Consider the following 14,285-nt stretch of genomic DNA (forward strand, 5'->3'; position numbering starts at 1 on the left):
TGTGTATCAATGCCCTGTAAGTGTAGGAAAACAACAAACAGATAATTAAACATCAACAAAATATCAATAGGATTAGAGCGTCATGCTGGAGCAAATCTTGATAAATCCTTCTCGATAACAATACTCTAACTGCAGTGTCAGAAGGGAAATATAAATTTAGCCCATTAAAGTGCTGTTGGACAAAGACACATTAATACAGCTGTTAGTCATTTCCTCACTACTGAGGGACTCAACTATTGTACTGCAGATGAAAGCTTCGGCCAAGAAATAATTTGAAAATATGCAAATGAATGCTAACAACATAATAAATACCTTATTATTCATCACCAACTCAACAGCCTCCTGGCAGGGCCAAAGCTGCGAGCAAGGAGAGCCTGGGCTGCCCAGACATACGTACCCACAACAGACATTTCCGGCACCGTGGCGTGGTAGGGGCCCTCCACAAACTCAGGAGCGTTGTCATTGATGTCCTGAACCTTAATGATGAATTCTGAGGGGGGCTCCAGGGGCTGGTTTGTGTCCCTGTCCACTGCCTGGGCTGTGAGAGTGTACTCAGCCTTCTCCTCCCGGTCCAGCCTCTTCATGGCGTGGATGTCTCCAGTCTTGTCATTGATCACAAAGATGGTTCCAGCTCCATCTCCCGACAGAATATACTTGATTTTGCTGCTGCCAGGATCCAGGTCTGTGTGCAGCTAAAAGGCGATAAAAGAAAACAAACAAACAAACAAAAAGGCATTTTAGAGACAAAAAAAAAAGTACACACAGGATTTTGGTGGTTTTTGGGGGTTTTTTTTTGCTTTGCTCTAACTATACATTTTGTCAGCTGTTCCTTTGTGCTTCAATCCCTGCACCAGCGATCCACAGCTCAGCTTGAATACACATGGAGAGCAGGGATTTGTATGCATACTAATCAAAAATTGATGCAATCATGGGCATAATTAAACTTTCTATTTAAAAAGCAGCTGTTATATATATTTTAAGTCCCCATTTTAAAATGTAAATGCCTTCAGAACCATTATCAGCCCAAATGAACAAGTACAAAATGTCCTTAACCTATCAGATCAAAGGGTGAGGGAAGGGTTAACCATAACATATGTTTTCATCTAACTCCTTATTTTTAGTTAATAATTTCAGCTTATTTCCAGGTGACTGGAAATGGTTGAACACTGGCATCTATGGAAGCTTGTCACAGACAGCAGTCACAGAAATTAAGGTTCTTTGCAGAACTTAAAAGGATCTAAACCCTTTATTCTAAAAGTATGTGCCCTGGTATAAAAACCCTTGCACACATCTTCCCATTCTCCTCAAAGCCCCATTGGGAAAAAAAATTATTGAATTTGTATTTGGCTTTTCTAAAAACAAGAGAGGATTATAATAAACTGAAGGACTATGAGAAACATATTCTTTCTTTTGAATTTTTTTATTAATTAAAAACCTAGGGACAAAGAACTTCCACTGACTTTTTGGTAGGCTCAGAGCCAAATACTGAATATCAGAGTATGTCCAATAATTTTTAAGTTGTTTGAGGGAGAGTGTGAAATGGTCAGATCATATGTATCCCTGTCAATACATTCAAAAAAACAGGGTAATAACTTGAACACACAGTAATAGGGGTTTAAATTATGTTTACTGTTAGGTCTAACACACTCAATATGATCAATAAGAAGTGAATAACATCATTAAAAATGGAACTTGCATCTATTATTATTTATCTCTGCCTCACAAAAGACAGTCTGAAGGAAATGAGTACAACTTGCTTAGGTTGCAACATGAGTTACAACCAGTACTAAAGACTTTTTCCTGTTAGCTCATTTTGTGCAGACAGCTCAACAGAAGTTGTTGCTGGTTATGCATTTTACTCTCAATTGATAGCAGGGGTTGCCAGGGCCAGGCAGCAGCATCGTTTAATATAAGAGCTTGCATTAGGATATTAAAATAGGTGTGGAAAAAAGCCTTGTACCACCAGCTATAGCCAAACCACAGGGAGATTTTTATATCACAAGTGGCTCTGCAGGTCCTTCTGTCCAGAATGGCTCACAAACAGTTGTATCTACAACTCACCTGTTCATGAATTCAGCTGTTCAAGAGCTCGGAAAACTCAAAGCTCTGTTTGTTGCAATGAGCACAGTGGACAGCGGCAGCCAGGGTTGATTTCCCCGAAGATCTGGTTTGTTACAGACACAAAATCCTGGCCACCAGTGCATTCCCTGCTCTGCAATAATGGCAGAACTCCCACGAACCACACCAGGTGTGAACTCACCCTCTCTGTTTTGCTGGGCAGCATTTTATTACACCGCCATTGTTCTAACAACTTTTTCAAAGCACTTTAGCTGTGAATATGCATGACTCAATCCAGTTCACTCTTCCTACCCAGCCCACAGGATGTACACAGACATGTCAAGCGACAGCTGAGTCCCTTTTCCAAAAGTTCAGTCTGGTTTTCTTTCTGCACCTGCCATCAGCTCCTGCTCGAGAACAATCAGCCTCATTTACTGAGCTGCTGCCCTCTCCTCTTGGTTGGTGTCACAGTTTGGTCTGCTCAGAAATTTAACACAACTTCTTGCCTCTTAAGATTATTGTCCTTACCGTCCTTATTTTCAAGGCCCCAGAGCCTGCAAAGATCAATCCAGAATCTGTGTTTTAAACAGACTGTTTATAATTTAAGCAGCTGTTTGCTCCCCGAATAAAATCTTTACGGCATTAACATTGCATATGAAGGTTTTGGCAGCATATTGAGAGCTGAGTTAGTGTGATGTAACATCACAGCATTGTCTAGACACCCACAGCTCAGCAGAGGAACTGGGAACATCTCAGCTCACCCAGCTACACAATGAAAAGCTATAATCTGAATTTTTAAGAATAAACCAGATTATTCCACACAGACATTTGAGAAGGCTCAAATGTTCTCGAGTTTGCAATTTGCTAATAAGTAAGAGAGGCTGTCTGTGTAACCTCAGGTTTTACCCATAATATCCAACAGCAGTTATGGTTCATAAATCAGTTCTGGTAGATATTAATGCAGAGCTATAAAAGCTTTGCAGTTCTAGCGAGATACCAACAGTTAAAATGATGAAAATGTCTATGATTACCATTAATCGTTTCCTCTAATAAGTTAAATTCCATTGTATCAAAAGTAAGAATTGCTATTTGCTATTCAAATATTGCTATTTGAAACACTATAAAATGAAGGGCTAAACATGAAACAAAGTACAAGAGATAGGAGCATTTTATAATATTAAAGTTGAAACTAAATCTAATGAGTGGAAGAACAGTTTTTTACCCAAAGATTCATAGTGTCAATTATTTTTTTCTTTTTTTTTTTTTAGTTCCTTAATTAAAAAAACAAGATGTAAATGTGGCATTGACTACAACCTATGGGGAGCATCCAAAGTGACTTAAATGACTAAAATACCTTTTCTAGGTTTTGAAGTCTTCTACTCTCTATTATCAAAATATTATAACAAATGACCCATGGAAGAGCCTCTTCTCCAAAATCATTTTATTGTTTAGATTTAAGATTAAGTCATCATCACCTATTACAAAGTTATACCACAAACTGAAATCTTAACTCAGATAGCACAGCATTTTTCCCAAGTAATATTTCCTCTCTTCTACAAGACATGAATGATAATTTACTGCAAGAGTCGAGCTTCAGCAAGCTGTGTTCGTGTGAAGGGTGAAGATCATTAAACACATAATTATATAGGATCTAGGTGAATGACAGAAGGGCATAACGAATATGAGAAATGAATAGTGCTTTCTGCTCGAAAAGCCTCACAAATGTAAATATGAAACTGCTTTCCACATCTGCAGCTTTATTTGCTACACCTATGCTTGAAAGCTGACCTTTTCCAGAGCAACATCCAGATGCAACAAGAATTTCTGTTTAAAACAGAAAATGTCTATCTATATCTTTCCCAATGTCCCACTGCTAGAGAGGACCCCAAAACAAACAAACACATTTACTGGAGAACTTCATCATGTTCAGAGAGAGGCAAAATCGCTTCCATTATATGAGATTCACTTCATTAGACTTCAAAGGAAGTGAAATCTTCCTTCATCATTGCTCTGCCCATGGGACTGTAAATCCAAACATCTCTCTCTCTTAAAGCACCAGATGCAAGTCCATCACCTAATTCATGCCTGGATTTATGGAAAAAGGAGTGACTTTGGACCATCTCTGAGTTTTAATGGTAATGCAGATGCCCTGTATAAATACCTTACTAATAATTCTCCTGTAGCCTCAGCACAGATAATTTTTTTTCCTATAAAATTAACTTCATTCCAAATGAACCCTCAGACTAGAGCAATTTCTAGTCTTTATTAATTCCTTTGCTGTTCTATCTGATAATACAGATGGTAATCAATGAAGGAACAGCACACACAGGGTGCTGCCACTAAATTAACATTATTTTCAGTAATGACCAATGCACATCTAAAAGTATTGCCAACACACTATCCAAGGGTATAAAATACATTTATAGTCTTTCATGTATATATATATTGCAAACATGTATAATTAAAATCCATGCCAGAGAAACTGCAGAGATGAAACTTATTCTAAGAGCCTCTATATTCTGCAGATGCAAAAGCGCTACTCTGCAGTAAAACACAACTTTAGGAGAGCAGGACTGTTATTAAATTTTCCTATTCCATAACTCTTTGTTCAGCACATTTTAAACAAGGTTTTCTTAGCAAGTAGTTGGCTCCAAACTGCATTTGCAGCCAGGGATTTAATGTATGGACAAAGGCTGGGGGCGAGGTTGGTGAAGCTGTTTTGCAATTCTGAGCAGATTTACGAGTCTCCTCTGCAGCTGGGAGCTGTCTCACCTGCTCTCATTCAGCTACCTGGCAAACCCAAGGCAGTCAAAACAACAGGTTGCTCAGCACAAAGAATTCCATGTGTTCACCATCAGGAAAGTGTATAATGCACTTGGGGCTGGGCCATGCCCAGATGAGCAGAAAGCTGTTGGTTTTCCTCTGCAGGAGGATTGGGCACTTCCAGCCCTCCCTGGTGTGTGGCGCTGACACAAAACTCGATACACAACAGCCCATAATAGATCCCCCATCAGCGGGAGGATCTCCAATCCCAATTTCCTCGTATCATATTGTATTTTTTTTAAAAGCACGAATATAGAGATAATTCACGGGGTGGGGGGGGGGAAGAGGTGGAATTGACACGTTATGAAAATGCTCCTGGACATTTTTAATTAAGGCAAGAGAAGGCAGTATTATGTAGTCAAGTTTTTATTTGAGTTTGTTAGAAAGTAATTAATTCATCCTCATGTAATTACAAGGGAATTACCCCGTACTTGTTTCAAGGGAAAAGGATTCATCTGCCCTTAAAACTTCATTTTAAAATTTGCATCATCCTTCCCTGTCCTAACTCTGGAATCTTTTCTTTTCTGGTTGCCTCACTGATTTTCACCTGATGTTTCACAGACACAAGCACAACACACCACACTGTCCTAATGCTTCAGGTTCTTCTTCTATTTTTTACCTTTGCCTTGCAATAAAATTCCTCATTTATGAGGCAGACCCCATTTAATGGACTTTGAGATGGAATTTTCAGCTTTTTATGACTCTTCTCTGAAACTGCTGGATTCTAAGAAGCTCTCACTCATTCTGTGAAAGTATGGAAGGGTTTTAGTGACTTTTACAACCATTTTATATATACATCAAAAACTGTATGCTGGCCCTGAAATGCTTTCAAAAACTGTAATGCACCTTACTCTTCAGGTGTTTCTTTCCGTACATGGCATTACAGGGGTGTTTTTTTCCTAAAAACATGAACCTCTTCAGGAGTCACAGAGAGTTTTTTGTGTATTGTTGATGTGCCCGGACACATCATGGCCAATGAACATGTTTACTGAGTTTAAAGAGTCATTCCTAATTAAACTATTATAAATAGATTTGATTCACTTGCACACAGCACAGAATTAATAAAGTGAATTTAATTTCAATTTAATAGAATAATTCATTTTCTCCGTGGATAGGCTGATCCCATCTTTAGTAATGGGAATTATAAGTGCACAATGGGGAAGAGGAGAATCAAATATTCTGCACTATTATTCAGAGTAATGACAAATTGGGGCACAGAGTTGATGCTCTTGACATAATGTCGGTCCTTGGAACACTTTCAGAAGGGAAACAGAGATGTCCGTGGATGACAAAGGTTCCATTTAAGATCCAAGAATCATGTAAGCTGAAGCCTCTGGAGTAACTGTCAAAAAACATTACTGCTTGCACTTCTCAGCTGCAGTTCCATAACCAGATTCAAAGGGAATTAAAGCAGTAATATCCCTAAAAATTTCATTTAAGAGAGTAATCTCTGCTTTTGTCTGCCTCAGTTTCCTACCATGTCATTTGAGTATCTTTGATTCCAGATGGCTCCTTTTATGTTTCTGTTTATTCTTTGCTACTGCTTTTTTATTCTATTTGATTTGCTAATTTTGTCTCTGTTTATATTCAGGCTGTAACTGTGCACAAATGACTTTCATTGCTTACCTTTTGGTATCATCCCACAGTACACTGGAGCGAACTGCTGTTTGAAAACTGCAGACAAGCCTGTGTTCTAACAGGTTATTTTAATCCACTGATTATGACCAGCTGATGTAAGGAAAGAGCTCAGGAACCTGCCTGAATCTTACCCAAGTCCTTCCTGATGCTGGTGCCATTGGTCCTTTCTGTATCATGTACTTCTTCACGTATCAAGCCTTCTTCACCAGGCTGAATGAACAAGCTTTAATATCTAATTTTGCCTAACGTCTTGGGAGAAAAAATATATAGCTCTACTTGTTTTTACAGATGGGAGGAATAGAGGAAGAGATAAACCCACATTCAGTCTCACCAAGATTCACATTAGGAAAAGCATCCAGGCCATGGGACCACTCAGGCCATTCTTAGACAGCTTCATGCATTTTTCTCCAGTTAGTCTCGAAATGAACTTACAATTAGAATTTTTACGTATTTCTGGTGTTTCTTCACTGTTGTGTTCCCCCTGCCAGAGGGAAGTCCTAGGAAGGAGGAAACCACGTCCCGAGATTCAAATCCTTCCCCAACTCCACAACCCCACCCACAAGCCCGGTGGTTGTGATGGTAACAAGGACAAGGTGCTTTGCTCCCACCCAAACCCCGCTCTCAGGCTGATTTTTCCTGCACACAGTGCTTACATACCTTGCTGTTTCTGAGTCCTTATGTTAAGCCAGATGATAGCTAAAGCTTTCTGTTTCCCTAGCTCTGGCCTTGGCCCCTTCCATTTGGGAATACCATCTGTCTTCCCTTCTGTCCTGAGACCGCCGCCACCGCACCTGACCCGTGTCCCACCACAGCTTGGCCTGACGCCTCCAGTCCCCGCTTTCCGCGGCTCTTTAACGCCCAAGTGTCCCGTGTCAAGTGGCCTCAGATGGCTGGCACCTTTTTGTAGCTGGCTCTCTGCCCAGCTGGGAGTTCATGCAACTATTTCTGAACCCAGACTGCTGTTCCTTTCCCCTGTTCCAGCATACACCGCTCCTACAAGCAGCTCTGGATTTTTTTAACCCAACTGTTCCTGACGCTTGGAAGCATGCGATGAAGTTGTGCCATGCTGCCAAAGAGGAGTTCTTTCCCATCTCATTTACTTCACTATTATTTCATGTACAGTGAACAGTGGCTCACCACAGGAGATCTGAGAGCTGGGCAGAGAGTGTCTCAAAAATTGCATGCGGCTTTAGTCTTGTAAAACATATTCCCTCTTTTGTATCTTTATGGGGAAAAAAAGTATCTGTCATCTCCCACTGTTTGGGGTCAAGCTCTTACATTAACAATTCCAGTGCTTCAGGCATTATAATTAACAGTGCACTTGTCACTCTCTTCCCAACTCAGTGAAAGAGCAGCAAAGCCATTTACTCCCTCCTCCTGCTTGTCAGTCTTGGACACCAACTACGCTATAGTTCTTGCTACATGTAAGGCTTGTGAAGCCCCCAGGAATGACTCCGGAGGGCTCTTCCCTTTGGGCTGTCAACTGCATTGCCAGCAGAGGTTAACCTGATGATCCGTCCCCAATAGAGACAAAGTATGGAGATGGCTGTACAAAATCACAAGCTGTAAGAATTCCACAGGCTAGCCCGAAGCTCAGCAGCTCCCATATCCCAAATCCTACTCTGTTGTTCATTAAATCATCACCATTTATTCACCATGTTCTGAGCTTTTCTGACATGTTGTCTGAGCTGTATTTTTCCTTTCCTCCCTAAAGACTTCTTAGAACTTGCCAGGCTTCATTCTCAGGCCCAGAGTTCTCTGCAGTTGAGCACCAAGACCCCTTTGTGTTGTTGGAATGATTGCCTCAAGAGAATGTCAAAGCCATATCTCACAATACATAGACTTTGGATTGCAGAAGAGGAATAAAAAAGTTAATCACTATGTATGCACAGCAGTAATTTGAAGGCTGCTTACAAAATCTGCCAAACTGCACAAGCCAGAGCCTAGATCAGCCAAGGCTCAGAAAAGTACAACAGGCCAGACTGGTCAAAGGAGAGAAGATATTTGTATTTATTTAAGCATATTGAAGTTGTCATGATTTTAAAATCCTTCAAGGCCCTGCTTTCAGCTGCTTTCACTAGCCTGGCTTCTTCTCATGTTTTGCTCAAAATGATTGGGAGGGTCCCAGAGATAATATATTTAACCTGTCTTCCTTTTTCATAGAAAAATTTCAAATCCATTCAGGATGCCTTCTGCTTATAATGTTTAATAAAACCAGTCTGAAAGCAGTAAAATACCCTTTTTTTGGAAGGTAATTTTTCAAATTTAAGATTACTGCTTAACATCCTTCAGTGTCTGAACAAGGAAGTAAGTACTGTCTAAAACCACATAATGTGTAAAGCTGGCAGTGCAAATAGAAAGCTCTTCTCTAGCAATTGGCTGTCAAACACAGCTACAGTGCAGAAATATAAACATCAGCTCTGCAGCCAGCTCGAGCTAAAATTGAAAGCTGTTGAGAAGGTAACAGTGAAATAAAGAGAGCTGAAAAATTAAATTGTGGGTACTTACATATTGCTTCTCTTATAAACTATCTGCTTACAGGTGACAACATGACTGATTTCTAGAGCACTTACACTAACCCGCGAACTGTTCACAGGGGTGCAGTAGCAGTTTTTTCTTACTGGAAATATCTTTCAAATTACTTAGAATGTGAAAATAAACACAACTAGGAAATGCTACAAAACAAACTCCTTATGAGATGTCAAACAAACCAGAACCAGTTCTGCAGAGCTGCTCTGTTTGCAATTACATAGCAACATCAGAGTGTCATACATCAGAATAAATAGATATAACATGAGGATAATTTGATTATTTTTCCCTCTTTTCTTGCAGTTAGATGTTTATTAGGGATAACTCATGCGGAATTGTAAGTTATTTGGAGGAACCTGGTTGAAACTAGTTATTATCATTTCATGCAGTTTCACAAGGAGTTATTTGCCTCATCACTTCTGTGGTTTTCAAAGCTTCCTAATGTAATTTCCCATGCATTTCCACTAAGTCATGCATTCCTGTGAATTTCTTACAAACTCACTCGCAAAGGTTATGTCTCTCATAATGCGATCAATTTGCAACACCATTAAATTTGAAATATTCCTTAAACCACTAGAGAAAGATCATAGCTTCTGCCTTTGTTAATGCTCTTCTGGAAGAATTGAATGGGGAGAAGATGCATAAACCACTACACATCGACGGTATTAAATATGCAGAAATAAACCACTGTGCCTGCTCCAGCAGGATTTAATTCCTAGTGATGTATTATCTCTGATTCTCTAGCAACTTGTATTGAGCCCTGCAGTCCCCTGCCCAGGACATTTGGAGACTCCAGTCTCAGGGAAAATTATCACCTTTTTTTTGGCACATCAGGTAACCAGATTTGTTTCAAAGGAAGCAAAATTAGCAGTGCTGTGATTATAAGTGTGGGCACTGTTTGGAGTATTTATGTCATTTGCTACAAGCACCTGAGATACCTGTGATTCCAAACATCCAAAATTTGGGGTCAGCATCCCATCAAAAAAGAAGCTCTGCCTCAGCATGGATACAGCCAACTTGTATACAAATCAGTATCCCAGGAGCTGGAAGTGTGTAACATATGTCAATCTCAAACCAGCCAGAATCTATATAGACTTAGCAATGATTTAGTCTAGACCTTCATCCAAATTGTCTGAGCTCATGGAAAGACTCCTGTGGGAGGCTGCGGGAGACATCTGTACTAATTTAATGATGGCTGAATCACTGTCGGTTTGCTCTGCCCACACAAGCCGGGGAGAGCTCGTAGCGCTCTGTGAGCATGGATCAGCCAAAACCCCATATGGCCCTGTCCCCATTCAGCTGCTCCCTGCCATTCCCTAATGCTCCTCTCAGGAAGGGCGGGAGAGCAGCTGTCCTGCATTCCCCTCTGCTGGGGCGGAAGGAGAGGATACTCACTATGGTAAAGAGAGGAGGCAAAGAAACCCAGAATGGGTTGGGTTGGGTTGGGAAGGGCCTCAAAGCTCATCCAGTCCCACCCCAGCCATGGGCAGGGACACCTTCCACTGTCCCAGGCTGCTCCAAGCCCCAGTGTCCAACCTGGCCTTGGGCACTGCCAGGGATCCAGGGGCAGCCACAGCTGCTCTGGGCACCCTGTGCCAGGGCCTCAGCACCCTGCCAGGGAACAATTCCTGCCCAAGATCCCACCCAGCCCTGCCCTCTGGCACTGGCAGCCATTCCCTGTGTGCTGTCCCTCCAGCCCTTGGCAATTGTCTCTCTCCATCTTTCCTGCAGCTCCTTCAGGCCCTGCAAGGCCGCACTGGGCTCACCCCAAAGCTTCTCCTGTGCGGGTGAGCAATGGCAGCTGTGCCAGCCTTTCCTCCCAGCAGAGCTGCTCCAGCCCTCTGCTCATGCTGGTGCCTCCTCTGGGCTCTCTCCAGCAGCTCCAGCTCCTCGCTGTGCCGGCCCAGGGCTGGGGCAGCACTTGAGGTATATAAAACTAAATAATGATTTCTGAGGACCCTTCAAATACACAGGACATATATTTGTCCTTCAAAGAACTGATCATCAGGCAGCTCACTGAAGAACATAAATTCCATAAAAGAAACAACAAAAGCAGGAAACAGCTGCATGAGGGAAAACTTCGAAGATCTCCAAGGACTCTGCTGAGGATTCTCTAATAAAATGTGTGTTCACAGTAAAAAGTCCACAAAAAAGCCACCTTTAAAAAGATGAGGAAGAGGTACAATACTGAGAAGTGAAGCTGAGTTCTTAAATGATCCATATCATACCCTGGATACAAGAATGAAACAAAATCCAAATATCTTATGAGGGTTCCTGCTATTCCTGCTGGAGTTCCTGAGGGAAATCTACTGAGAACACCAAATGGCAGCCGGGCAGAGGACAACTGCAGTCAGTACTGAGCTGTAAATAATGGTTATTAATTATCTGTACTGCAATAACACATAGAGGTCCTTGCTGTCACAAGGACTCTAATAATGTATGCTACAGCCTTCCCCAGCTTACCTCACTCACCTCTGTTGATGGGGAAATAGTGAATGGGGTTTTTTCCCCTTCCCTTTTTCTAAACCAGAGTTAAGGAAGAATGAACCCAAAATAAACCATAAAAGCCACTCCACCTTTCTAAGACACAGGCTAATTTCTACAGTTGTCACCTATGGATTCAGTATGACTCAAACTTAGGGGAAAAATAGAGCTGAATGTCTTCCCAAATTTCTAGTACTAAGACAACTTTTTTTTTTTTTTTTTTTTTTTTTTTTTTTTTTTTTTTTTTTTTTTTTAAATTTGAATGGGTTTAGGGCCTGATACAAACACTTCAGTAGGAGTCTCTGTCTCAAATTTGAAGAGAGAAAAGTCTATGAGAAGCACAAAGACAAGAATGATACAGAAGCAAAGACGCGCCCCCCAAAAAAACCCCTGCGCAACATCTAGTTATTAATTCATATTATGACTGCACAATTTATAGCCCAGTTAAAGTCAGAGTTTACCACTGGCCTGCAAGTTTATGTTTTATATTTTTTCTGATAATTAATAGAGGTGTAACTGACTTCCATACAAACAAGATAAATAATGAGATTACCAATTATCTGTCTGGGAGATAATAAAGTGTTGAAAATAGCAAGACTCTGAAGTAAAGTAAAATGTTTGAGATTATTTATCAAGGCAATGAAGCTGCCTTTTCACATTTACTCAGGATATAGGAGATGGAATGTTTTGTTTGCCTATGGAGATGGGATTATTGGGTATGTAAATGGACACTGATGGCAAAGTTAACTGAAAAAATAATCTGCTGCATGAAGTTCTTCAACAAAATATCAGCAGTGTCAATGCACTGTTGGTCAGTTTTCCTAGGAATATTCTGACACAAAAACTGATCGAGTTAACAAACTTGGCTCATCAAAGATTAACTCTGCTTTGAGACAAGCTGGAACCATGACCAGTCAGAAATTACAACCACACCAGCATTAAACCAAATTCTTTTTCCACCCACACTAAAAATGGCAGGCTATTTAAATACCTCACCAGTGATCTGTGGGTTGGTGTGTGTTTATCAGCTGGCCCGGAGTTCCCTGTCTCAGCTGTGCCAACTCCACTAACTGGTAGCTGCTCTCAGGAAAAGGCAGAAGGATGGGAACGCTTGGAGCCATCATTTTCTCCAGTCTGGTGCATAACTGCTGCTGATTATCCAGCAGCAGTGCTGGCAAAGGGGCTGAGCAGGGAAACCCCCTGGGTTCTCCAGTCTCCTTTTCTCTCCGAGTGTGCGACGAGGAAGTGTGAATGCAGTGCTGCAACAAGCTCAAGCATTATTTTCAAGACAAAATAATCAAGTTGAACGAAACCCTACACTTCTAACCAGCACAAAACCCAAGAGAAAACACACATCAATTCTGTGGGATTGCAGCACTGACGTTCCCAATAACAGGAGAGGAATCCGTAAGAAAAGCAGAGTTCTTGGGCCAGTTATGTATTCTGCTTTGGTTTCATATATTATTGATATGCAGGTTTAACAAACGAGTCCAGGTCTGTGAAAGAATCCAGAAAGACAGGAAAATTCTTAGGTTTCAACTGTTACACGAGCAGCCCCTTACAGATGGATCCCACTTGTGGAGACTCTAGTATCAGTAAGGATGGATGGAAATCCACATTTAAAGATCCAGGGCCACCAGATCCATGGACACCTGGGATTTCTTACAGCTGACCAGGATTTAAATCTTGCTTGCTGTTTCCCACTCTGGACTCTATTCAGTCTAGTTCTAAAAGTTTAGAGGGGCATCACATTAATTCTAACCATTCTCTAGATGTAAAAAGAATCCGTATTTTTAAGGCTAAATGAAAAATTGTGAAATTGTATTCTATGCAGTGTATTTACTCTTCATCCCTCAAAAAATAACTTTTTATATAAAAGTTAAATAGTTACAAGCCTGACATCTATCCCTTACTAATAAAAAGGAATGAGGTTATGCAGATTAGGAGATGGATAATAGAGAAAAATGTAAAAAGCCTCCAGCTAAATTATGCTATATTGTCACAAGAAAAAAATAATCTTCATATCTCAGCTTTCTTTTATCTGTTGAAATGTCATTCCAAAGGGACACCAGTAGTGAAACTCAAAGGCCAAATATCAGCCAGCTTGGAGGCTGAAAATAACTAAGAAAAAGAAATATCTGGAGTAAATACATGGAAAAGCAGGAAGAAACAAAAGAAAATGAATACCAAGCATATATCTCCTAAAACACACGGAAAAAAATGTTACAGGAATGTTAAGCAATTTAAATCTTGCCACAGAAAATGAAGCTGAGAATACTTAACTTCCAGATGCCAGTTCATTGATTACAATGGTTGGATGGTTGGAGCTTTTTTTTCCTTTTTCCTTTTTCCTTTTTCTTTTTTTTAATAGAAACCAAACAAACCACAGGCTTCAGCAAAGAGAAAAAACACCCCAACAATCCAGGAATGCCTGCGAAAATATTTACTCTAAGGGTTACCTGGAGAGTTTTACATTTGATAAGTACATTTCTTTCCATTTCCTGCTCTTGTCTACAAGAGATTTGACAATTACTGAATTTTTAGGCCTGTGGGGAATTACTGGAGAAGCAATCCCTCACCATCAGAGTGATGGGGGAGTTGCTTGATGGGAAGAAGCTTTTACAGGGAATCTGCATGAGAGGAAATTAGGATAGCAGCTGGTTAAAACCAAGGAGAACACAAAGAATTACATTCTGTAAGGTGGGCCACAAGTTTGCAGAGATAACATGGATTTCAATAGCTTCTTTGACTGC

General features: G+C 40.6%; 1 protein-coding gene across 4 annotated transcripts in view; it reads right to left on the reverse strand.

The window, feature by feature from the left end:
* CDH8 (cadherin 8) overlaps positions 1–14,285 on the reverse strand; it is a 156,666-nt gene that overhangs the window by 99,818 nt on the left and 42,563 nt on the right. For all 4 annotated transcript variants that reach the window (XM_040075132.2, XM_040075133.2, XM_040075130.2 and 1 more), the window contains one exon: positions 398–692. In XM_040075132.2, coding sequence (XP_039931066.1) covers positions 398–692 — 295 coding nt within the window. The remainder of the gene's footprint in view (positions 1–397; positions 693–14,285) is intronic.

Source organism: Hirundo rustica, chromosome 11, assembly GCF_015227805.2.
Source record: "Hirundo rustica isolate bHirRus1 chromosome 11, bHirRus1.pri.v3, whole genome shotgun sequence".
Classification (NCBI taxonomy): Eukaryota; Metazoa; Chordata; class Aves; order Passeriformes; family Hirundinidae; genus Hirundo; species Hirundo rustica.